The 27,508-nt window shown below is 45.0% G+C and overlaps 1 protein-coding gene across 1 annotated transcript in view; it reads right to left on the bottom strand.

The window, feature by feature from the left end:
- Positions 1-1,037: 1,037 nt before the first annotated feature.
- Positions 1,038-27,508, bottom strand: part of LOC142563264 (uncharacterized) — a 76,895-nt gene continuing 50,424 nt past the window's right edge. Inside the window, exons 4-8 of the mRNA XM_075673817.1 lie at positions 8,260-8,368; positions 2,740-2,877; positions 2,208-2,358; positions 1,249-1,368; positions 1,038-1,094 (exon numbers count right to left, since the gene is read on the bottom strand). Coding sequence (XP_075529932.1) covers positions 1,038-1,094; positions 1,249-1,368; positions 2,208-2,358; positions 2,740-2,877; positions 8,260-8,368 — 575 coding nt within the window. The remainder of the gene's footprint in view (positions 1,095-1,248; positions 1,369-2,207; positions 2,359-2,739; positions 2,878-8,259; positions 8,369-27,508) is intronic.

The raw sequence follows: 27,508 nt of genomic DNA, 5'->3' as shown, positions 1-27,508 counted from the left end.
AACAGATATTTCCTTTTATAACAAATATCATACAGTTTGGCTTCACAGCAATTTTACGAACTTGCTTCTTCAACGCGCTCTACACTTGCAAAAAGCTCTTTTTCTTTCGAAATTGAAGATGTGGCTCATAGGTAATGTTAGTTGATTAGAATTTTGAATATTCACCGAAGAATGGCATCGCTGACGTTTACGGCAGCTCCATCGTTTGCAAGGCAGCAGTTGCGTTTATCGTAGTCCACATTCTCAAAATTTTCCCAAACTAGAAAAGTGCGCGTGTTCGTACAGAATACTAGAAAAGCAGGAATGTTGCATTTTTCTTCAAGCAAGCAAAAAGGGGAGATTTTGCGAAAATTGGTAAGCTATCTCGTGTCCACATGGGGAAGCCTCGCTCGTAACAAGGGCCCCATGATGACCCTCAGTGCCTCGCTCATATGCTCAAAGCAATCCTAACAGCAAAGCATTCATTAGAATTGATTAGAGTACCGGCGTGGAAGGAGTATTCGAGGGAATCCCGGATACATTACGCTGAAAATGATGTCCTGGAGCGTGTTAGGCTTGATGCTTCAGAAATGAACATCTAAACGAAATTTCGTGAATACACTGCTTTTTCCTCTAAAAATAACATTATGTCTTCTACTTGGAAACATTTTGCTGAGAAACATTTTCAACCATTTTAGTGCGTGGAATGCATCTACTGAACTAAAAGAGTATTCTTACCTGATTTAGTTTCTCTTAAATAAATATATCTCTTAGCATGTTGCCCTCATTATGGGATGTCATTGTTGAAAAGACTATGTCAAAGCACGTTGCATTTTTAAAGATTTCCCGCATGTTACATTTTAAAATAGGGCTTGGTATGGTTGTTAAGATTTGTCATAACTAATTACCGCAAGTTTTTAAAACGTTCCTTTCGCAAGAAGAAAAGAAATTGACGTATTGTTTACGTTCCACATGTGCCATCATACAACTTAAATATCTGGAATTAACCTTATATGCAACATGTCACACGGCATAAGCACGATCACCGAAGACGAGACTCATCGCTTTGAGTACTTCAGCAAGCGTACACTCTCTTCAAAGAAGTCTACAAAAACCTGCAACGTAAACGCCAACAAAGAATTTGTGCTGCCGATGAATCACTGCTCAAATGACGCTCTTTGGCCAGTTCTTGCCCTTGCACCTATAAACCCCAATCATCATAAATCGTTACGCTTCTTTGTTACTTTATTGCTCAAATATGAAACTTACTTGAAAGGAATTTACATTGTTACAGGGCGTATTGTCTTCATCAGTCATGAGAAATACATCTTCAACTGATTTTGTCTCGTCGTTATTAACGCTGCAATGAAATTTGCAAGGTGTCGTGCCCTGAATGACAAAAAAAAGGCTAAAATTATACAAATGTAGAATAACAGGTAGTGCGGCACTATTTACCTATCTGTATAGACAGCAACCAAAAGTTTTCAAGGAAACTATTTTACTATTTTGTGCGTATTCGGCACGACAGCAAAATATATTTTGTATATGGACTATCGATAACTTTTAACGGTAATTCATTAACATTTTACCAATAAAACGATACACCGTATTGCCACCGTCGAAACGAGGTATGTATAGGGCGTGTACTGTAGCTGGACAAGTCTTTCCTGCTAACCTAAAATCACAAATCCTAGAATATTTCAGACCCCGAAAGTAAAGCACTGACAAAATATAAGCCATCCAACGCTCCATGTACTCTTCTCATGAGTGCGGTGACATCATAGAGCACTGTGCGCAGCACGGCATTTTGCGCATTTTCCTCTTGAAACTCCGCGTTGTTGCTGCAGGTATGTGTGCTCTATAAATGCGGGCCGATCCCAAAGATAGTGAAGCCGAAAACCTTAAGCTGTCAGATGCTTCTCCTACTCTCCTGACGTGAGGGGTAACGCGATTGACTGCTGCTTCCAATCCTTCCGCGCCATTTTCTCCGAAACTATAGCCGAGAACGATTATCATAGTACATCTTGTTTGTAATTTTCAGAACCGTCTACATTTAACACACTCCACCAGTAACAGAAACAGGACCAAGGCCACACCATTCAAGGGTCTCGCTACAGTTCGAGTGGACGAGTTTTGTTACTACATATGCACAGCCTATTTGCAGCTCTATAATATAACTTCTACATAACGACTCTATAATATAACTTCTAGATAATGATTCAACGTACCTCAATGTGTGAGATTACCTGTCCTTTACTGATGCGTTTTTCACATGCTCTCTCCCTTTGATGCCTAAGTTGTGGATTGTTCTCAAGCTTCGTGCCCAATTCAGGTTTGGTGATGTCTACCTCTCCAAACAAGCAGATAGCTTGGGGTTTACTGCGCAAGCAGGAAGTACGAGAGGTACACAAATTAGCAGTTGCGAAATTAGGGGATCTATATTTAAATAATAAAGAGGTTGAAGGGAAATTTCGACAATAAACAAAAAAAGAACTTGTATAAACGTAAAACTACGCCTTATACGGGACGACTTGAAGCACATCTGAATTTTATTTCGCATATATGCTAGTGTCTACGAGTCAACGATGATTACGAAGCCTATAAACTGTTGCTTTACAAAATCCACCATATCTGGCAAGCGCTTGTACTGTCCTTGCCTGGGTAGCAGAGATCACAAATGTAACCTTTCCCAACCGTTCGTGTCATACTACCCTAATAGTAAACAACCAGTAAGAAGCGCGATGAGAAAAACAAACTTACTGCAAAAATTTATTGATGGCACTTAGGCTGCAGCGTGAGTACGTTTCTCTTTTCTCTTGATGATAGGGGTTCATTAGGTGACGATCACTCTCTGGACACCCCAAGGATGTTTCTGCTCCATCGTGAGGAGATCCGAGCCTGAAAGTACATAGTTGTTAATGTGCATGCAGTGTACATGATGTTATATATAATCAGATTATCGGCCGCTGTAGACCACAGCTATGATCCACCGTCATATGCGGACAGACGTTCTTAGACTCGGACCTGGAGAAATTAGCATAAACTTCCGCTTCAAGACAAAAACACGCGATATTCTACTCAACCCAGCTCACACGAACACAATCAGGAGAGTGGTACCCCAGTAGGTCCACTTCGACTACGCTTTTCCTACGCGAGTCTTGCTCGTTATTTGTTCGCATAAAATGTTAGAAGACCTTGAACCTCCATATGAGACTAATATCTAGCAAGTGCAGGGTGTTGCGACGCCGGTTCCTCAAACTTCACGTTTGGCGTCAGACGTTAGCATGATGACTGGCCATGGGCGTACGAACTTGATACAGCAAGCACGAAAATGAATGAAACCTCCAAGCGGTTTAAAAAGGAAGAACACAGTGCTAAAAAGGGCAAATCAGCACTATTTTGTTCGTTTTAGGCACATTGGTCCTTTCTTGCGTTGTCTGGCCGCTCTATATCACTCCCATAATGCATTACCAATTAGCCCAATTTGCAGCACAAGTGGCCATGGGTCTCAGTACACGAGGCGGCAAGACAAGGACCTAGGGTACCTTCTGCTAGACCTAACATTTATTTCCACGTTCAGTAAGTGAACTATGATAGAGAAGACAGCTCAAACGATAGGCCTATAGGGGCCTTGATGCCTACAATACGCTACCCGACGCGGTCTTTTCGCCGGTGCAAGCAAAGTCTTTCCTCTGGGCGACGACGTTAGTCCACCTTGTAGTGACGTTCTTGTCAGACGACTAAGCATGTGCCACCAACGTGCGGCATTTGCCGACCGCAGGCAGCATGTGCCATCACTTCCGATCACTGGCCTCTCAGATATTATCCTCCCGTCGGTAGCCGCAAGTCTCTTCTGTAGAAGAAGCCGAAGGCAATGGAAACGCGCCCAAATATTTGGCAGTTGACACCAGTGTGTTAGCATCATGAACACGAGACACAAGAAACATGTGCTTACGCACTGTACCTTGCTTTCATAGAAGTAGAACCAAATTAGTGAAATAAAGCTGCTTCCTCGTCGTCAAAGTAGCAGGTCGTACAGCATATCAAGCTGGAAAGTGAGAGCAGGACGTGAGGTGGCCAGCAGCTACAGTGCAGAGAGATCGGCCATTCACCTCTGATGATCAGCCTCTTGTAGACGGATGCTCGGTCTACGTTAGGTGGATTCTAAAGGGTGCAAAGGTGTAGCCAACTAGCCGAGTTTGTATTGCTGTTCTCTGGACTGCTTCTCTCTTTTGTAAATACGTTGAACGTGCGCTTGCTGGCCGCATTTGCAACGCATATAACGCATCTCTGACATGCCTGTTTCTGAGGCGAGTGCCGGCGCCCCTCTTAACCGAGTGAACGAGCACAACGAAGGACAAAAGAACAAACGCAAAGCGTAGCGGCGCATGAAAGACTGCGACAGCGAAGAGAGCGCGAGGAAGAAAACGGAGGAGGATGCTGCAGCGGAACCATGAGGCAGTGGAGAACGGTATGGCAAAAAGGTTAGAAGAATAGCGTATCTCCGCGCAATGCGGACTCTCCTGGGACGATAGCTGCAGAATGAAACAAGAGCAGCCCGCGTCTTCCGTGTGGGAGAAAAGCACTGCGTGAGCGGAGGTCTGCCTGCGGCGGCCGATGGGAATCGCACCCACGACTCACCCACATGCTGCCTCTCGCGATTTCCCAATAAGCGAGGCAGTCGTGCCACACTTCGTCCCGTGTGGAACGTGCCGCAGAAGATAGATTGTCCGCACCAGCCTATATATCGGAAAATAAAAACACGAAAACTCACTCGCTCAGGCATAGCATTAGCATGCCTGAGCGAGTCTGAGCATGCCATAGCGTCGTATTCACCAGTGAGACTTTTTCTGTGTATGTCCCCCTCCATAACGCTAAAACAACCATTTCCAGATGTCGAAGATGATAGACCTAGTACACTAAAAATACAGTGACACAAATGAGCGGGAATTGAAACAAAAAACACCATTGAGAAGAACATTGCACACAGACAAACGCAGAGGGTTCAGTATTCATATGAGAATATTGCGCACCCGGGTGCAGATATTCTTATGAAAGGTAATTACGATCCCAGTGCCTAGTATTACCCCAAAATTTATGCCATTCTTTCATATTAGAGCAACGAAGTAGACAAATACTTCAGCGGATAATAAATTGGAGACTGATATTTTGAAAGACGTGTTTTTGCGTTTAGATCTTCCTAACAACATGTCGCATATTTCCTTTTTAAAGACCATGCAGAAATGTATGCTCGTTCACCACCTTCGCAAAATAACCAGAAATATTCGAATTGGCCGATTTGTTATTGGGAGACTCGTTTATTTCAAGTTTATTTTTGTGTATGTATTAGAGGCGAGTGAAAGTTTAATTGTATACCTTGCACATTCCGCGATAGGCTAATTGACTAAGCTATTCTACTCCTTAATCTCCTAAATCGCGACGGATCCGCCACTGTCACATCAAATCCTACTCCCTATCCGATTTGCCAGGATATCTTTCTTAGCTGCGATCTTGTATGGTAAACTCACTCGAGTAGCAAGAGCTTCCACCACCACCGCAAACCTGTGCATACTAAGCTGTCCTCGCACGCCCGCAGGTGCTTGTTGGTGCAATTTGTTCTTACGTTTGTGCTTTCTTTGGAAGCCTGTGTGACTTCTCTGTAGGAATTACGAAGCCAACGCTTTTCTTACGTTTGCATATTTACAGGCAGCAACAATATTTGTCGTGGGCTGTGCCAGATTGACCCGTTTTAATTTATTCAGCTCTTTCGGTTAGCTTCCTAACCTGCCCCCCGTTTCCTTCAAGCGTTCTGTGGGCTTGTATGAAAGAAGTTACAGGTACTTTAGCATATAGCCCCCGTCCAACACCATAACGCGGGTGAACTTTCTCTTCGAAGAACAAGAAAAAAAGTTGGGTGACGCTCCATGCGTTGTTTGAGAAGCCTACTACGCTGGTCATATCGGTCGGGTGGTCCGTTGCTACCCCTCGGTTTGCGACATTGGAGACCTTGGAGAACGCATCTTTCACCGCGTTCACTGGCCGGAGCCCCATTTAAGCCCACCACTACTTCCTTTCCGGCCCATTCTTCCTTCCTTTCCGACCCATTCGCCGCTACGCCAGTGAATGGGTCGCCCTGTTCGAGCTGGCTCTGGAGCTGAACAACACTTCGATGCAGGAGTTCACGTACGAGGTACTCCTCCATGTCCTGCCACATAACATGAAACTGAGCCTCAGGCTTCCGTCGCCTGGCCCTGCGCTCCTACGATAGACTACGGCTGCCCGCGCGGAACTAGCCGTGCGCCCATTTCTAGAGGTTGACAGCACAGTACAGAACTAATCTTTACCAACACCCTCGCAGCCAATGCCAAGCGCGGCTCTTCCAGGGCCCGCATGCCATTGTCATCAGGCCAGCCTTCTTCCCTCGACTTGTCTCGATACCATCTCATGATAGAGACTCATGATTCATGATACTCATGAGAGTCCTGACTCGTGATGGGTCTCATGACTCCGTGATAGAGTGTGTAAGCGCGACTTAAGGAGTGTGTACAAGGAGTCCGGTGCTGTCAGCGTTGTCCTTGACGCTTTTGGCGCAGGTAACACAACCTACAGTTCTTCCGAATGTTCACATATGCTTCACGGACGTTCGCGCCTCGCCGCTGTAAGCCTCAAGGTCTGGTCGACTTCCAGCTTTTGTGGTGTTGCAATGAAAGATACGCTGCATCCGGCGTCAGACGCAGATGCCGAACAGCCAGAGACCCTTACGAGCGTCAGCCCCACGTTGCCTGGTCAGCCCCTTGTTCAGTAACGATGCACCCTGTCGCCTTGTCTGTCTTCCTTGTGTCCGTGGTTTTATTTGCGCTAAGCTACCTCTTCAAACCTGTCGCCAGCTGCGCCAGACCATTTTCGCTTCCGGACGCCACCTCCACTTGAAAATTGGAACACAGGCGTCGTGGCAACCCACGCGCTTCGAATTAATTACGCGCGCACCCCAACTGCTGCGCCGCCGACAACGCTGGCTGAGCACCGTCGATGCACCATTCGACTGTCAAGCGTCGGGTTTCGCCCGATTTCAAAACGCATGCGCCGACCATCATCTCGTCTATTTGGCGCATTCTTCCCAATAGCGTCCGTACATCAAGGTCCTCGCCCGTTTCGTAGCACCGAACGCTGCCTGCTTGAGCTATGTTGCCGACTCCATCACCTTCACGCTGACTACTTATACTGACCCTTTGTAACGTAACGCGGTCACACTAACTCGCCATTTTGCCGTTCTGTCTCGGCGGGGGGCCCTGCAGTGCCCACGGACGCCACAGCGCGTGGACTCAGAGATCGGCGTTCTCAGCCGGTGCAGTGATGCTGCCTCCGAAAGATCAGAAAAAAAAGCTGGACAGGGCTTGCTCCATGCGCAAGAATGACACATACAGTGTTGTTGAGTTTTACGTGGCAAACGCATGATCTGATTACGAGACACGGCGTAGTGATGACTCTGGATTAATTTTGGCAACCTGAGCTTCTTTAGCATGTACCTAATCCGCGGTACACGGGCGTTTTTCGCATTTCGCCCCTATGAAAGACGCAGTGTTCTGGAAGCCTACAACGCTGGTCCTCTTGGTCGGGCACTACGCCTCGACCCTTTGGTTCCTGACAAGCAAAAACTCCCACCACACAGCTGCTTTCTTCACTACGGTACCGAATGGGTCCTTTGTTCTTACGTTAACAGCTGCGAGCAAATACTATTTTTATAAATTGCCTGCGATATGCATCCCTTACGTTTGGTTGCTAAACGTCATATTCGTAATTCTACTACGTAAGCTACAACGAAGCTAACGATGAGATCTTTCCAACTTAATTGGTTTTCCGTCCTGGTGTTAACACCGCAAAGCGTAGATGGGCCACGAGACGAGAAGACACCACAGCTCTGTGCTGCAGGCAGCACTTGTGGTGTCTTGTCGTCTCGTGTCCCTTCTACGTTTGACGCAGTTAAGACCAGGATTTAAAACCAACAAGCTCAGGCTGCTATTTTTTTGGTTTGTCGAAGCATTCTGAAGTGTCAACTGATTTCTACTCTAGGCTACTAACATTTATAATCTTGAAGGCGCTTTACTGTGAAGCTGTCCGAAAGTTCCGAGCAGCGCAGTGGCCCAGTTGCCTCAGTTACCTGTGTACAATGGTGAGTCTGGCGAAACATTTTTTGCAAGAATGACAGCCTATCATGCATCGTTTATGTGGTATCAGCGAAGACTGTTTCAGATTTCGGTATACCATTTTTCGGGCACTTACGCATGTGATATTTCGTGGGCAGCAGTCAAGGCTGCTTTGTACGGGTCACCACTGTCCGACACCATCGCCGCCCTCGAAGGACCGCAGGCAGCACCCCTCGAAGTGATTCCTGTCAATATAAAGATACAGCAAGTAATAAGCTTGTAGAGACGTTGTGCTCAAGGTGCATGAGGATCTTGACTATGCGTTCATCTAAGTGCTAAAGACCTTTCCTTTGACGAAATCATGTGATAAGTAAAACAATTCCTGATGTAATAAATTACCAGTTTGTGTCTAAATATATTACGTCTACAAGTTTCACATAATTATCCTGTAGGCAAATTATTCCAAAATAAATTTCTCGAAGCATACAAAGTCAACTCAACCTGGGCTGCTGTGACACTCTTCACTGCGTTTTTGACGGGATAACATCACTAGGCTCATTGTGCGACGCCACCGTCATTAGGAAGCCGTGGCAGAAAGTCGGAACACAAATGACGCCATCTTCACCTAATTACAAAGAAGTGGCCACACTGAGGATTCGATCCACTGACCCTTCGCCACTGCTTCCGCTGCGAAGCAAAGTGCACTAGCCACTGTGCCACCATTCTAATGTAATGTAATGGCTTCGACGCTGTTCACGCGTCTGGGATTTCCCTGGTGGACGGTTCCTTAATGGAGCATAATAGGAATGGTATAACTGTGGGTGCTGTAGAGTCTTCACCGTCGGAATTTAGAAGCATCCCGTCTGCATCATCACGCGTGACCTCAAAACGTGGCCAGTGGCGCCAGTTGACTGTCGACAAACTACGGGACCATCGTAACGCAGCGAAGCGTGCGAAGCGAACTGCTGCAGCGAAACAATGTTCACCGCCCAAATGCCCAGTTTGGCGTTGTAGAACTCCGATCACAAGGCCATGCTACTGTGAGTCTGCTAGGACCCGCAGACGCCGTCAGCGGAGCACGAATCCAGGACTAAGTTCACATGCACCAACAAAAGCTTCGCATAAGTAGTTTGTCTACGCGTGTGGAATGTTGCGATTATTTTCACAGACGGCCACTTATGTGTACCTTTTTTAAACGAAGCTTTCGTTGACAACTTAACCCAGTTTTTCTGGTTGTTTCCGTGCCTTCGCAGGGTGTGAGTTTGAACCGCATGTGTACTTCATGAAATTTAGACCGGCAAATTATTGGCAGTGAACACAGGTCTGTTGAATCAATTGATTTAAAAAATGTCCTATTGTAGGATCACACACACAAACTATTACGAACAGGTTTAGAAAAATTGCACATTATGCTGAACAGCATCATGGCGTACAATATTGCTGACATTTGCGCTACGCCATTCGTTGGCCATTTGGGGTACAAAGAACCTGATTAAAGTTTATATTGGTTCTAATATACCAATTGAATCTGTATAAACTTTTTCCCCTTTAAATCACCGTTTTGCATCAACATAGTAGCGCGTATTTCTGCACGAGACGCAAGTAACACTGCTTGAGCAGTTAGCAGCAGAATGAATAATTCAATTGGTACTGTCTCATGCAGCATGTCGATTACGATATTATTTTTCAGAAACTATTAACAAATATGCGGATATCGTCATTGGCTGGTATTATCTTTTTTCTTTTGTTGCAGTGAGCGTAACACTTGTCAATGTAGGCGAAATGTGCTGTATAAGCTCTACTCTCTTTCAAAGATTTGAAACAAGGCCAACCACGACAGGAAAAAAGTACAAAAATGCATATAGGTCGTATTCTTTTTGTTGTTCTTCTTTCGGTTCATTATTTTATGCTGTTGTGAGCATTTTAACCGGTTTGCTGCTAATCGTGGGAAGCCTCCGGGCGTATGAACGCGGCCTACATTGCGAAAGAAGGGGATGGCCTACTGTGCAATCTGTGCAGAAGGCGATGGCCTACTGTGCGAAGACGACGGCCTACTGTGCAATTAAAGAGCTATTCGTGGATACTACTGATACTCATAAATTCAGAACAAATTTTGACGGCTACAGACAATCTCAGCGCACTAGGAAATTGATCGCGCAGCAAATAATTCTCGAGTTTATAATTGAAAGAGCACAAAGTAGATGACAACTTAATGGAATATGGAAGACTTTAAGAGTTTAAGCGCGCAAAAAGAGGAAGCCATCTTTTCGTAATTAGTATGACATAAAGGCAATAAGATATTTTCTTGTGCTGCAAACCTTGTGGTATTGGGATAAAAAATGAGATGAGAACTAACGAAGTTATAAGAAAGTTGTTGAGTTAGTATTTTCAAAATAATATCGCTGAATGGGGGGGGATAGTTAAACAAATCAGTAACTTGAAGAATGCGGTGTGTACGTAGTTATGAAGAGGCGTTAGAGGAAAAGTGGCTTCGCGTTATAATGCGGATAGCCTGACTTTGTATGTGCTGAATAGGGGAAAATGACAATGGTAAGTATTACCCCAAGAAGCGATACCATAAATGAGATGACTATCAATGAAAGCGAAGTTTAACGATAACAATGCTTCTTTGAAAAAGAAATGCACGTGTTGTGAGTAGTGCTCTAGTGCCAAATGCTGTTTTTTGTTTGAAGTGTGCAAAGTAATTAGTAAACTTTAGGTGGGGATTTAATTTGGTGCCGAGGAAAGAAACACAAGTGGAGGGAGGAATGTCATGCCCATTCAGAGTTATGCTCGGACTGCAAAGCAAATGTCTCTGTGATGAGTTACCTACATGAATTGCATTTTCGTAGGGTTCGTAACGAGAAAATTGGCGTTGAACCAGTCAATGCTCTTTGACAGACCACTGTTTAGTTTCAAAGACAGCGAAAGTAATGACTTATCCGAGAGGCCAACAGTCGTATCGTCTCCGTATAATATAGGCAGGGTATAATTTGGGCAGTCAGGTAAACCATTTATATAAATGGAAGTAATAGTGGACCTAAAATCGAGCCCTGAGGCACTCCATGGTTGATAATTTTGTTTTCAGAGAAAGCCCCGCCTGCGTGCACTGTTATTCACGATTAAAAAGACAACTTTTTAATAAATTAAGAGCTGGACCAGAAATGCCAGCAGAATCCAGTTTAGTAAACAAAACTTTTTTGTTTATTGTATCAAAGGGTTTAGTAAATTCTAAAAAGACCGAGCCAACAAAGCATCCGAGATCAAGTGAATGTCGATTATAATCAGTTAATGCTAGCAAAGCCAAGTTAGTCGACCTTCCTGAGTGAAAACCGAACAGACAGGGTTTCAGCACGCTAAATTTGCTAAGGTTTTTTAAGGTTTGTGTTTGTTAAATGTGTTAAGGTAACGACGAAGTATTGTTTTACTACAAGTTTACTAATTAAAGCTAAAATACATATAGGACGATACTTCACCACTTGCGCGAACTGTCCTTCGCGAATGTCCTAACTTCATTGCTCCACCAGGTGTTCAGTCGTCCTCGATTGCGTTTCTCTTATCTTCGTACCCCTTCTGTAACTCTAATGGTCCAACAGTTATCTAACAAGCGCATTACATGGCCTGCCCAGCTGCATTTCTTTCTCTTGATGTCAATTAGAATATCGTCTATACCTGTTTGCTCTCTGATATAAACCACTCTCTTTCTGTCTCTTAACGTTTTGCCTAGAAATCTTCATTCCATCGCTCTCTGCCCAGTCCTTAATTTCTTCGCAAGCATCTTTGTCCGTCTCCAAGTCTCTCCCCATATGTCAGCGCTGGGAAAATGCATTGATTGTACACCTTCTTTTTCAATGATAACGGTAAGCTTCCAGTCAGCAGCCGGCAATGTCTGCCGTATGCGATCAACCCATTTTCATTCGTTTTTGAATTTCCTTTTCATAACCAGGGTTCCCGAAATTACTTTATCTAGGTAAACGCTCTCCTTCACAGACTCTAGGGGCCTACTGCCGATCCAGAACTCTTGTTGCTTCGCGCTGCTATTTATTATTATCTTTGACTTCTGCATATTAATCTTCGATCCCACTCTTAAACTCTCTCTGCTAAAGTCCTCAATCATTTGTTGTAACTCGTCTGTGCATTGTTGCTGAACAGAACAATGTGATCGGCAAACCGAATGTTGCTGATATATTTGCCATCTATCTTTACCCCTAAGCATTCCCACTTGAACAGCTTGAATACTTCTTCCAAGCACGCAGTGAATAGCATTGGAGAGATTTTGTCTGCCAGTCTAACCCATTTGTTTATTGATTTCTTGCTTTTTTTGAGCAGACTTAAGGTAGCTGTAGAACCTCTGTAGATATTTTCTAAGGTATTTACGTAAGCATTTTGCACTCCTTGATTACGTAAGGCCGCTATGACTGTTGGTATCTCTACTGAATGAAAGGCCTTTTCGTAATCTATGAAAGGCATATGGAGAGGCCTATTATACTCTGCGGATTTCTCGATAACCTGATTAATGGCATGGATTTGGTCCATTGTAGAGTATGACTTCTTGAAGCCAGCCTGTATCTTTGGTTGACAAAAGTGCAGTGTTGCGTTTATTCTATTGGAGGTTATTTTGCTAAATATTGTATATAATACTAGTAGTAGGCCAATGGGCGTATAAGTTTCCAATTCTTTAACGTCTCCCTTTTTGTGTATTACAATAATTTTTGCATTATTCAGGTTTTCTGGCACCCTTGCAGTCGATAGCCACTTCGTATGAAGGGCCGCCAGTTGTCCAAGCATTATGTCTCCTCCGTCTTTGATTAAATCGACTGCACTTGCATCTTCTCCTGTCACTCTTCTTCGTTTCGTGTCTTGCAAGGACCTTATTACGCCATCGCTTGTTCCAGGAGGAGCTTCTCTATCCTGTTCATTACTGTTTCTAATTGAAGTATCCTGACTCTTCTAGGTACTGTACAGGTAAGTATAGAATTCTTCCGCTGCTTTTACTATATCTTCATGATTGCTGATGATATTACCCTGCTTATCTTTCAGTGCATACATCTTGATTTATCCTGTGCCAATTTTTTTTCTCACTGATTTTAGGCTGCGTCCATTTTTACAGCTCCTTGAGTCTTTCTCACGTTATAGTTTCGAATGTCACTTATTTTCGCCTTGTTGTTCAGTTTTGATAGTTCCGAAGTTATATCTTATCTCTTGTGTTGGACACTTTCATTTTTGTCGCTTCTTTATTAGGTCCTTTGTTACTTTTGGAGAGCTTGCCTACTGGATGCCTTGGTGCCTTGTCTCCCCCTTATGTCGCTGGCTCTGAAGCCAACCTAGTTACGGTTTCATTCATGAGCTGTATGTCTTCATCATCTCTCCGTTCTAATGCAGCATATTTGTTTGCAGGTACCAGCTTGAATTTGTCTGCTTTTAGCCTTACTGCCTCTAGCTTGAACTGTTTCTTCTCGACTAAGTTTGCTCTTTCTTTTTTCTTTCTGCTGTTTTGCTCTTAATTTCTTTTAGCATAATCAAATCAACGATATGATCAAGCGCTTTAACCGTACCATCACAGATCTGCTGTTCATGCAAGTTTGGAGGACCATCACGACTGAGAGATTGCCCTCCTTACGTCTCGTTTGCGAATAAATTATCTCAGTATGACACTGGCATATTTCCTACCTTCGATCTGCTATGCAGTTGGATAGCGATATTATATGTGCACAATGTCCTCCATCTGCTTGCCACTTCAACAAGCAAGTACGTACGTGACTCGATCACCCAGGCCGAAAACGCGCAATTGAATGTACTTGAATGGCGGCACAGTAAACCATGTAGTGGCGCCTAAAGAATGTTCGAATCTATGACGTACAATTATTGGATCGCGCGTGCTTTCTCCTGTGGCCATTGTCCGTCGTGTAAGGTTTTCGGAAAAGCTCATATGCTGCTAGACGCACATCTACGGCGTGCTGGGCCAGATCACACCAATGATATACCAGATTACTGATGCCAATTCGGATCCGCCCTCCAGCTTGGCAGCCAGTAAAATCGTTCACGTCAGCAAGCTAAAGTCTACCACACCGCTTCTGACCACAGCATGTACCAGTTCCGAGACGGTCCTTTAGCTGCCAGGTCTAGTGCTACGGGCCAGTACCATTGAAATCACTGATGGTAGCTGTCTTTGAGAAGGCGATGACGATCCTTGAGCTAACCGTGGCTCCAGCCTTCAAGCTTGTGGCGAGCATGTGGGGAGCAAACATACTTCTATTAGTTTATCGTCTGCGTCTTTCCACGTAACATCATAACGAGCAAAGAGTCATATACTGCTCCAAGGATGACATTGTCTTGTATACCGTAAGGAATGCTTCTCGAAACGATAGCACTTATTAGGCCTTTAATGAATGCCATTCGCGTGCTGCTAAGCAACATGCACACACCGTCTGCCAGAAGTGCGCTTCAAGTACTGGACGCTCTGAGTCCGGTGCTTGCAACCCTTGAGTAGATCATGGCTCCACAGCCACGGTCTTTTAGGGCAGAGGTCCGACAAGCAGCTATTTTTCAGTGGAATGCCCGCGGACTCAGAGCGCGCCTTTCGGATTTCCATCGCTTCGTGTTCGCCAATATGTTTCCCATTATCGTCATTTGCGAGCCGAACTTATCGAACAAAATCAGGCTTTCTGGATATGAATCATTTATGTCGTCACCTGTGTATGAAAACAGTAAGGTTTTGGTGTTTATTCGCCGTGACCTCACCTACACTCATCAGCCTGTACCACCTAATGACAGTAATCAATATATATGCCTAAACGTAAGGAAAAAGAATCTGGCCTTCACTTTTGTAGGCGCCTACCTATCTCCGTCAAGTCGATTTGATTACAAAAGACTACGAGACATCCTTTCCTCAACTTCCGATCCCTGGGTCATCACTGGAGATTTCAACGCCCATCATACACTCTGGGGAAGTCCGATCATCAACGCAAGAGGCAGAGCTCTGGTATCTTTCGCCTCCAGTAATGAACTTTGGCTGCTGAATGATGGAAGTCCTACGTTTTTACGTGGCTCCACGTACAGTAGCTGTCTTGACTTGGCTTTCGTCTCACGAAGCCTAGTCAGACGTGCAGGGTGGTTTGCGGACATAGAGACGCACGGAAGCGACCATATCCCCACGTACATCAAGATCAGAGGATTGACCGCTTCCAAAATACGGGACACGATCCAAAGAGTGGACTGGCCTAAATTTCAGTCTATTATGGAAGAACACTGCGACGCCAATCCATCTTTCGACTTGGAAGAGGCAATCAAGAGCGTGGTGCAAGACACTATGCGTACTCTAACATGCTCCTCGAAACTTAATGATTTTGATGTGGAACTAGAACGACTTCGAGCAATCCGACGACGTGCTGAACGAAGATACCGACGTACGAAAACAATGGACGATCTACGCACCGCCAGGCGCACGCAAAAGAAGATACAGCGCCGGTTAGACAAGCTCGAATCGCAACGTTGGGCTGCCTTCTGTGAGTCGCTAGATCCACGCAAGCCTTTATCGCAACTATGGAGAACGGTGCGAGGACTGCGGACACTTCCCATACAGCGATTCCCATTCAAGGCACTTGCCCTCTCTCAAAAGAGATCGGAGATTGACGTGGCAGAGGATTTCTGTGCCAGATTATCCGGCCAACTCACAGCTACCAACATTCCATCGCCTTCGAGCAGCTGTCCGCCACCACGTGATCACCGGTTGGATCTACCATTCTCGATCCACGAACTTAAGGCAGCATTAGCTTTGTGTAGCCGCACATCAGCGCCAGGACCTGACGGAATTTTCTACCGAGCTCTGTGTCACCTGGGGGAGCGAGCGAGAGGGGTTCTTCTTGAGGTGTACAATGAATCTTGGAGAAATGGCACGCTACCAACAACCTGGAAGACAAGTCGCCTTGTTCCACTGCTAAAGCCTGGCAAGTCGCCGTTGGATCTCTCATCATATCACCCGATCGCTTTGGCGAGCTGTGTGGGCAAAGTAATGGAGAGGATGGTCCTAGGACGCCTGGAGTGGTACTTGGAGTACCACAACACCTACCCAGATGCCATGGCGGGCTTCCGACGCGGTCGATCATCGATCGATAACGTCGTCGACCTGGTGACCTACATTCAACATGAGAAACGCCGTAAGCGTCTCTGCGCATCCTTATTCCTCGACGTTAAAGGGGCGTATGACAACGTTACGCATGAAGCCATCCTCTCTGCTCTCGCAGAGGTAGGAGTGGGTGGTCGGATGTTTCAATGGATACGGAGCTATCTATCCATGCGATCCTTCTTTGCAAGCACCGAGGAAGGCCATACTTCTCTACATTATAGCTACCGCGGCGTTTCCCAGGGCGGTGTACTTAGCCCCGTGTTATTTAATCTAACACTAATTGCTCTCCATGAGCACGTGCCAACCACAGTCAGGCTATCAATGTACGCGGATGACATCTGCATATGGACATCTGTAGTAACACGCCTTCAGCTGCGAGCGAGGATTCAGAAAGCCGCGACACAAACTGCTATCTACCTCCGTAATCGAGGCCTGGAAATTTCCTCCGAGAAATGCGCACTTGTGCCATTTACGCGCAAACCCATGGCAAACTACAGTGTAACGATAAATGGCCAAATAATACGACGGGTCCGATCGTACAAGTTTCTAGGCGTCATAATCGACAGGGACTTCTCATGGAGCCCACACATATCTTACGTGAAAAAACGGTTGACAGGCATTTGCCACCTGTTCAAGTTTTTCGCTGGCAAGACCTGGGGAATGTCGCCTAGTGCCATGTTACAACTGTACAGGGTGCTTTTTCTGGGATTTCTGCGATACAGCTTGCCAGCAATAAACAACACAGGCAAAACGAATCTACGCACAATACAAAGTCTTCAGGGTCAAGCGCTCAGGATCTGTCTGGGCCTGCCTCAGAGTGCTTCAACAGTGGCGACGATAGCAATCGCTAGAGACCACCTTGTCAAGACCCACATTGAAATTGAAGTACTCAGGACCCATATAAGGCATCTAGCCAGGACTCCTCATCACCATTTAGCCTCTCTACCAGCGGACAGGCAACACACATCTTTCAGCCAAACGATAACTGCATATGATGAATCATTGCCAGCTTGTTTCACTCCGGCTGCGAGACCTTCGATCCCTCCATGGTGCCTCGCTCAGCCAAAAATCAACCTCGCAATACCTGGTATCTCGAAAAAAGCTGATCTGTCATCACCAGCCCTTAGACAGCTCACGCTACTATATTTGTACGAGCACTACCGTGACTCTACGCATATCTACACTGATGGATCTGTCCTTCCAAGCAGCTCCGCGGCGGCAATCGTCATACCAGCGAAAGCTACAACAATCAAATTTAAGACGACCCACGCGACAACATCGACGGCAGCAGAGCTCGCAGCGCTCTTTACTGCTCTTCATCACATTGGTGATGAACCGCCACACAAATGGACAATATTCGGCGATTCGAAGGCGGCACTGCAGTCTCTACTGTCACCTTTACGACGCGGACCGCACGAACAACTAATATTCCATATTACAGAGACATTACACCACATAAGTGATGCAGGCCACGAAATAACCTTTCAGTGGCTTCCAAGTCACTGCGGGATCAGCGGCAATGAACGGGCGGATCACGCTGCCCGCTCAGCCCATACTGAGGAGTGCCATGTCCCAATTCCTCTTTCTAGAACTGACGCGGCACGGAAGCTCCGCCTACTTGCTCGGCAGTGCACCGCGTCGCAGTGGAATGAGCCACATTTAAGAAATCCGCGACTGTACTCACTTGATCCAACATTAAGTCTTCGAGCACCCTCACAGCTTCGCCGTAGAGACGCCACGCTTTTATATCGACTTTGGTTGGGCGTTGCCTTTACTAAAGCCTATGCCTTCCGCATAGAGATGACCGACACCCCAACCTGTGACCACTGCGGCCATGAAGAATCAATTGGCCATATTTTGTGCACCTGCCCGCAGTACAGTCCACAGAGGGCATGCCTTAGCCACGAACTTGAACAACTGGACGACCAACCGCTATCCGAAAAAAGAATTCTGCAACATCGAAAGGACCTACCGTCACAGAAGAAGGCCGTGCAAGCGCTTTTGCGCTTCTTGCGATCTACCGGCCTGTGTGAACGACTTTAACTGGAACGCCTTTTGTGTGTGTGTCTCCATGTGTGCGCGTTCGTTTTTTTTTGCGTTTTCCTCTCTGTCATCTTTCTAACCCCTATCCCCCATCCCCAGTGTAGGGTAGCAAACCGGAGACTCATATCTGGTTAACCTCCCTGCCTTTCCTCTTCATTCTCTCTCTCTCTCTCTCTCTCTTCTCGAAACGTAATTCTTTGAAAATGACAATGAAAGAGAAGAGCTCTCATGGCGCATTTGTATTGCAATTATTTGGAATTTCTAGCCGGGAAAATGTCCTAGTTCCTACACAGGCACAGCCAAATGCTTTACTGGTTGTTAGGGCTTAAGATTTAGGTGCCTAATGGGTCGAAAAATTCGATGGTCCGCGCGAACAGAAAATTAACCATGAGGCGTTATTGTACAAAAATTCAATGGCACCAAAATTGATACAATTTGAACCCAAGGCCTTTGGTTGGACCGAATTCAATCTTGAAAAAGTAATGGTGTCATCATTCATGGTTTAATGCACGGCCGTCTGTTGGTGTCGAAACCATGACCTCTAGTGTAACTAAGTGAAAGGTATCGAAGGCACAGTTAATGAAGATTGAGATAATTAAGGCACTTGAACCCATGACGTTTGGTGGGAGAAAACAATAGGAAATAACTTATTCTAATGAGAATGTCAAGTAGTTCAAGGCATGACTCGTGAGTGGTTAAGCATTCGGCTTCATCCTCTTTTGTGTATGCTAAATTAACTTTCATCTTTTATTTCTTCGGATATGAGAGAAACCTTTAGCAGTATATACCTATATTCAATCTCATAAGCCATTTACAGCACTATGGAAACTGCGGCACGCTTAGGAAATAAGAAGGCAGAATGCACATTGAGATGTGATCATCCGTGCCGCGGCATGTACTCACCTCAACTGCAATCCACCTACTGCAACCACTACTTCACCTATCTACGCAACGTATCTTGTACTAGCCTAAAATAAAACTTTAATTTTGCCACTAATCACACAGTTACGCCTGGATCTGCGTTCCCGTGCGCTAGGATATTACCTGAGTGCAGCTTGTACCGTTCATAGTGCTGCAAACGACTTGTGAGATCAAGAATAGGCTAAGTTGCAATTGCTAATTCATAAGGGAATCACATAATTGCACGGCTCTTAGGAGCTCGTTCCTGCATCGAGCGTCGGCGTCGTCCCTCGTCGTCCTTATTACCCAGCCAACAACCACAACGAAACCTAGAAGAGCGAACACGAAGTGCGGGTAAAGGACGGCGCGAGGGGAAACCGGAAGACGAAGGTGCTGCGGAACCATGAGGGGGAAAGTGGAGGAGGAGGGCATGACAAAAGCGTGAGAAGAAAAGGATTGCTCCGCACAGGACGCGCTTTGTGGCAACGATGGCTACGACATGGCGCCAGACTTGTGCACGTCATCCGTTCACCGATGACGCCACCGATACCATATATGAAAACAAAGCACTGCATGAGTGGAGGTCTGTCGGCGGTGGCAGCAGTGAAACGCGCCCACGCGACACCTACGCGCTGCCTCTCTCGATCTGCCATTTCGCGAGGCCATCACCTTACACGTTGCTCTGTTCGCAATGTGCCCTACGAGAGAGATTGTCCACGCCAGCCAATATCTCGCGAAATGAAAAGACGTGTACATTTCCACTCAAATTTGGCATTAGGGCGAATGGTAACCGTTTGTGAGTTTTTCGCAGCACCAATAATTCAACGTACGGTATACTGTAGACTCGTTAAGTTGGGGTACAATTGGGCACACTTACCTGCAAGTGGAGCCGGGGAGCTGTCGCGAACCTCGCGGGCCATAGAGCGACTGAAATTGTAATAGCAACTGATACCATACACATGAAAGAATAGACTTCTGTATATAAAAAATTTTTACTAAAAGGGAATTTCTTTTACGCGATGCAATAGTTTACAGTGTCAAGCTCTTCCTTTTACTATCACCAGCATTTTACTATCATTCTAAAGAACGCATTCTCTGTATGCTCGGAGCACTGGCTCCTTCCCTGCCTTCAAGGTAAGCAACTTGCTCGCCATGCCTGCGCAAACCTGCTTTCGGGTGCTCTTTTAAGGCTGGTGTGTCACTCATTCGGAGTATTTGACACAAAATATATTTGCTATTACATTGAGAAGGGCCTAAGGGCGTAACAATTTTCGCAGACTTAGCTGACCTTCTTTAATGAGTTTCGCTGACGGCATCCGAAAGATGTACAAATGTGATCATTGTTCTTTGTAAAACGGTATTCCCAACAACGTCAATGCATTTTACGGTATTTACAAAACCTCAGGAGCATACCGTTTCCCACTTTGCATAAATGTCTCAGTGTAACCTTGCACGTCAATATTTCCTTAACCATTATTTACTCTATGGTTCACCGGGTATTACAGCTCGAAGTTCTCAGTAGAATTAACATTGTAACAATTATGAAAAACGTATTTTACATATTAAAAACCACAGTCAGTGTCTGATCGCATATTGTTCAATGAGGCATAATGATTTACTCCTCTTCGGCTTCTGCGCGTGTGTTACAACGGCTTCTTCGATGGGATGATAATCGCGTAAAATTCTATGCAGCGGAATGATTAGTTCCTTCTCTGACGTCGCCGAAGCCTAAAGTTTACTGCATCTGTACGCCAATATTTGTTTAGCTTCAAACTTTATCACTACTCCCACTGATATACCATTCTTTTGTTTGGTTGTCATGGTCTTTTTTAGGCATTATTTCCGTTTGACTGATGCATCTGCATAAGTTATGCTTATTAGCTATGTTTTCTATTTGCACATCCTTTTTTGCTGTATTCCTCCATTGCCTCTGTTACACTTACGCTGTACTGAGTCTGTAATAATAGGAGTGCGTTCTCTAAAACTCATTGTTCGCTGTGAACAAAGCCATAACGAATCACTAGATTACAGGGGCATTCTATGCAAATTTTCATCATACCCGGGTTCATTTTTCCCGGAAAGCATTCTACATTTTTGACTGATGTTCGAGACGTCAAAAGAAGGAGGAGAGACCTCGAAGCACTGCTCTGTGTACATATTTCATGCATCATTATCATCATCATCATTACTATTACCATCATCAGGTTATTTTATGTCCAACGCAGTACGAAGGCTTCTCCCTGCGATCTGCAATTACACATGTCTTGGCGCAAAGGATTCCAACAAGCGCCCGCAAATTTCCTAATTTCTTCGCCCCACCTAATCTTCAATCCTCGACGGCTCTTCCCCTCTCTTGGCACCAGTTCTAAAACCCTAATGTTCGACCGGTTATCTATAACCTGCCCAGCTCCATTTTTTTTCTTAATGTCAATTAGTATATCGGCTATACCCGTGTGCTCTCTTGCCCAAACCGTTTTTTTTCTGTCTCTTACCATCATGCACAGCATTCTTCGTTCCATCGCTCATTGCGCAGTCTTTGAGTTGTTGTCAAACTACTTTGTCAGCCCAAGTCTCTGGCCCATATGTCAGCACCCGTAAAATGCACTATTTGTACAGCTTCCCTTTCAATGTAAGTATCGAGTTTGGTACAATGGTAATTGTAAGCTTCCAGTCACGAGTTGTCAATGTCTGCCGTATCCGCTGCAACCAATTTTTTTCCTTCTGTAAATTTCCTTCTCATAATCAGGGTTCATTGTGAGCGATTGACCTAGGTAAAGGTAGTCTTTCACATGATCTAGAAGATGACTGGCGATCCTGAACTCTAATTGTCATGCGCGGCTATTCGTCAATATCTTTGTCTTAAGCACAACACAATATTACTCTTCAACTCCGCACTTACACTCTCCTTGATAAGGTCCCCAATCATTTGTTGTAATTAGACAATGTCATCGGCATACCGAAGGTTGCTGAGATATTCCCCGTTGATCCTTACTCCCAAGCCTTCCCTGTTTAATAGTTTGGATACTTGGTCTGTGCAAGCAGTAAATAACATAGGACAAACTGTGGCTCTTTGTCTCACCCATTTTATAGGTATCTTCCGACTTGTGGAAAATTAAGGAAGCGCTCGAATCTGTACAGACATTTTCCAAGATATTTACGTCACTGGCCTGTACACATTGATTACGTAATGCCTCTATGAGTGCTGGTATCTCTACTGTACCAATTTTTTTTCCATTATGAATGAATGCCATGTAAAGAGGCTAATTGTATTCTCCTGATTTCTAGGTTACCTGAATCAAGACATGGATGTGATACATTGTAGAGTATTCCTTCCTGACGACAGCCTATTCCCTTGGTTAACTCAAGTTATGTGGTGCGTGTACTTTATTGGAAATTACCTTGGTGAATATTTTAAATAATACTTGCAGTTAGCTAATGGGCCAATAATCTTTCAATTCTTTAACGTCTCCCATTTTGTGGATTAGTATTTTGCGTTCTTTCACTTCTCTGCGACCCTTGAATTCGATGTACACTTCGTATAGAGAGCGGTCAGTTTCTCAAGCGTTATGTCTCCACCATCATTGAATAAATTGACTCTTATTTCATCTTCTCATGCAGAATTTCCTAGTTTCATGTCCTCTAAGCCCCTTCTAATTGCATTGCAAGTTATAAAAAGAGCCTCTGTAGCATGTTCCTTGATGCTTGGAAAGGAGGTATCGAGGCTCCACTGGGAACAGGTCAGTATAAAATCATTCCGTGTCTTTTAGTGTACCTTCTAAATTGCCGATGATATTACCCCGCTTATCTTTCAGTGCATACACCTTGGTTTGTCCTATGACAAATTTCATTCTCGCTGATTTCATTTTGCGTCAATTTTTTGCTGCTTCCACACTCTTTCTGGCGTTATTATTTCCAATATCCCTAATTTTCTCCTTGTACACCAGTTTTGACAGTTCTGCAAAGTGTTGAATTGGACACTTTCTTTTGTTTTCCTTTTTTATTAGGTCATTTGTTATTTCGGTGAGCTTGCCTTGGTGCCTTGCCTTCCACTTCGATTGCTGCTTCGGAAGCTAGCCTAGTTACGGTTTCATTGAACACTTCAACGTGATCTTCATTTCTCTGTTCTAAGGCAGCATGTTTCTTTGCAAGTAACAGCCTGAGTTGGATTGCTTTTACCCTCACGGCGTCTCGGTTGGCTTGTTTCTACTTGAGTAATTTTACTTTCTCTTCATATTGAGTTGGATCCTTGATGTAACTAGCCTACGATCCCTGCACTTAGCCCTAGCACTCCTGCATCCTGCATTATCCTGGGATCCGCAGAAAGCATGACATCATTTTCATTTTTTTCTTTCACCATTAGGGCTTTTCCAGGCTTACTGTTTCTACGCTTCCTTAAAAAGTGTTCCTTAATGGCAGCTTATTCCTTTCTGCGAATGCTACCAGCATCTCTCCTCTAGCGTTTCTAGTATCCATGCCGTAGTTTCAATCGCTTGTTCACCAGCAGGCTCCCCCCACCTTTTTGCAATGAAATGGCCCATCACTAAACTATTCTGGGATTGCACTTTTCTAATCGTTAGTTCAACAACTTCATGAAACAGATTCACTTCATCAGCATCATCACTGGATTTTGCGGCGTAGGCTTTTAGTAGCTTTATTCTATACCTCTTATTAAGTTTACTACGACTATTGCTATCGTCTCACAGATGCTGTAGAATTCGTCCAGCTTGCCCGCTATGTCCTGATGGATTAGGCATCCTGCCCCTTATTACTCCTTATCTGGGAGACCTCCATAGTAGAGAACCTGGGCGTCGCTCAGCACTGTAGAAGCTTCAGCTCTCATCTCACCGAGACCAATCACATCCCAAACAATGCCTGACACTCACTTAAACAGTCCTGCTAAGCTAGCCTCAGTCGACAGAGTTCGGATGTTGAATGCTGCCAGGGACATATTCCACTGGCGGCCTGTCCGGGTCCACGAATCCCTAGTAACCTCTGCGCCGTTAATGTCTGACCGTCGCCTTGGTTAGCTGCTCCCCAGCTGCTGGGAACTGAGGGCCATTGGCTGATCGAATGGGTCATTTGGGAGGGAGTGGCCGAATACTGCCCTAGGGAGGCCAATTGATGTTCTGATGAGGGAGCGTCTTTGGTAGATGCTTAGTAGGCCTTCCTAAAGTTCCTTCATGAGCTTTTCTAAAAATAGCTAACTACTGAAATTTTTTCCGCCGCAGCTGACGTCCTTGATTGGGCAGCGTACCCTTCCGGTTGGAGCTGCTTCCGTCCGCCTTGTTCTTCCTGGGCCAGTGCAGCTGCTGAGTACGACGGCGCTAGCACGCTTGTTTTCTTGCTTGTGCAGTTGGTGTCGGCTACAGGTTGTCACCGAAGGCGACTTATGCATTTCTGTCCCTGTTCACTGGAACTCAGCGTACCTTTCCAAACACTTATTCGTCCCTGATGCTAGAGCAGCCGCCGCCGCTGCGGAAATGCGCGTTAGAAAAAAAGGCGCGGGCAATATTACGTTAAGAAAAATATGGCCACTGACGCGATCCGCATGTGAATGTGTGGTAGGAGAGGAGGAACTTGTCGCTACAATGCAAAAGCCGGGTTGGGACCTCAGGACTTCCAAATTTCGTTGTACCTGGACAAGTAAATCCCCACTAGCTCTCAGCATATTTTGCCGATGTCAGGCGCCAATCCAAGCCTGGAGATGCAGTGCACCGGAGGAGGTGAATTTCAAGCTTAGCGTCCTCAGATTTAAAAAGAAAGCTTTTGTCATTCGAGGATTCAAACTTCTAACTATGGCAACCGAGCAACCGACAAAGCTCAGTCAGATAATCCTTCAATGCCTAAAAGATATCTTGATTTATTCGCCCTTGGCGGGTAGCTCAACATAGTGTGATTTCTCAAGGATTCTAACATTGTGGTTGCGGAATCTAAGGTAAGCATGCGACCATGAACGCGGCTAGGTGCACGATATATCTTCGGCGTATTTGAACAGCACTTGAAACATGTGCAAACAAAGCAAAAAAAAAGGAAATAGGTTTCAGCGCATACCGGGAAGCCCCGTGTCACGTACGCGCGGAGATACACCCGTCCGCTCATTGTCTCGTCTCCCTGCGTCGGGCTATATTGTGCGGTCCCTTTCTCGCCGTCGTTGGCGTACATACCGAAACTTGCGGTTCCGGGCAAATACTAAGAGTGCGAGGCGTGCCGCCAGAACATTATGGTCCTGAGCTGCGCTTAATACAGGCGACCTTCATACCGGCTTAGTTTCTTGGAACTTTATACAGGTTTGTATGGTGCTTATACAGGTTTGTATGAGCGAATAAGAGCAACGAAATGGCGGAACGGGCCCCTTAGCGTACTGGGAACACTTCAGACTGAGGCGCTAGCAAGTCAAAAATGTTGTACCCCAACAACAACTACAACAAGGCAGTATGCGATCAGTCAGCATGCTTTCTACACTTCGAGCGTGCTAGCAATTCAGGACACTATTACCACAGCGCTCGCAATACAATACAATATAATCAATCGATAAATCGTTCCCTTTATGTATTTTTCTATTTTCGTATTAATTCTCAGGAAAACAAACGCAAACAGGAAAAAAAAAACACGTGCAAGTGTAGAAAAGTAGAATGGACGCGCATACGACCGTGTTGATGTGATGAAAATCTGGGTGTTTAATTTTGAAGGGGTTTCGCTACGTGCTTTTGTCTTATCCTTAGCGTGAATACTGTAAAGCCTTCTCGTCAATTTTCTGTGTTCTATTTGTGCAGAAATATTGCATCATCTAAAGAAGTACATTTCGACAGCGCGTTTCGTAAATTGCTGACGATTAATTCTCCTACTTTTGCAGTGTTATGGAGTGCTGACATCTGTTCAGGCATTATGTTTCCCAGCACGTTTGCGAGATATTTATGAGCAAACTTCTACATATGCAGGCTTCCAAAGGGAAATCTCGTTCATTTTTTACAACGTTAACTCGGCACATACAGATGTTACGAATTTATCCTTGTATTATTTTCTAGGGTTATAACAAGAAGGTATGCGTAGGGTATGACAGTAGTGTTTTCATTATTATTTATTTTTCACATTGCATTACTCTGCGTGACAGGAAGCACGAGCAGTGTTGAAAGGCTTAACGATACTGCAAGATGTATGAAAAAATTATAGTTCTTACTTAAACAGATGTATGACAAAAATTTAAGATTTCTTCGCACGTGCTGTGAGAGTCATCGTTCTACTTTTAGCAGCTAATCACATCATGGTCCATCTTCTTTATCGTAGTGTACCCTCTCGCTTTAGCTCAAAAAGAGCTGTCACCCATCAATTCTCATGTTTTCAGCTTTCTTTTTCGGACTAACTAAGAGAGAGGTATTTCTTATGAGAGAAAATAAGAAAGGTCGGCCTGAATTAATGTTCCGACCTGCTATTCGGCCTGTAGGGAAGTGAAGAGGGTTTACTTGTATCAGAATGATCGAGCTGCCGGTGGAAGAGTTGGTCATGTTGCTCTACGATGTACTCCTCGACACTTTTCATCTGATTGTTACAATTGGGAAGTTGATAAATTATTAAACAGTAATTATGTGAGTGGGTGCAATGTAAAAGATGCTCTATTTTTAAGCAACGGCAAACAACATTGACTTCGTTCTGTCTAGCTAAGTCGCAGTTGCATTTTTTGATATTTGGCACAAGCTCACTGAAAAAGCCTCTATAAACAGAAGTGACTGCGCATGTCTCGGGTATGAGTGCTCAATGCTACTGCTTATAGAGAACGTCTGCTTCTCTCCCATGTGAGTGATGTTGCCCCTCGCCTTCCCCTTCTTTTCTCAACGCATGTATCCACCGACGAGGAAACGAAATAGATGGTCGACCAAGCTGACCAAAGCTGGCTGCTCCAAAATGATACCTCCTAGGCATTTTCTCTTCTTTTCGTACATGCTTCTAGACTTCTCTCCTTCCTTAGTTCCATTGTCCTGAACAAACTTTCCTGCTGGCGACGGTCGGATTGGCTTAACTTGAGCCCGACCTCATCATCACTTTCCGACTTTAGAAGAAGTTGGCAAGTTGGCTGTTGCGGCAACGCCGATGCAGAGTGCCACATTAGTTCCACCAGGCTCGAACGAAATCCATAAATCAGCCCATAATTCACGAGCAATAAACGGGGTTGTTGCATGGTATCATCATCATCATCATCATCATCATCATCATTATCAGCCTGGTTATGCCCACTGCAGGACAAAGGCCTCTCCCATATTTTTCCAACAACCCCGTTCATGTACTAATTGTGGCCATGCCGTCACTGCAAACTTCTTAATCT

Source organism: Dermacentor variabilis, chromosome 11 (genome assembly GCF_050947875.1).
Source record: "Dermacentor variabilis isolate Ectoservices chromosome 11, ASM5094787v1, whole genome shotgun sequence".
NCBI lineage: Eukaryota > Metazoa > Arthropoda > Arachnida > Ixodida > Ixodidae > Dermacentor > Dermacentor variabilis.
Note: the sequence above shows the minus strand (reverse complement) of the source record. Positions and strands in the feature narration are given on the sequence as shown.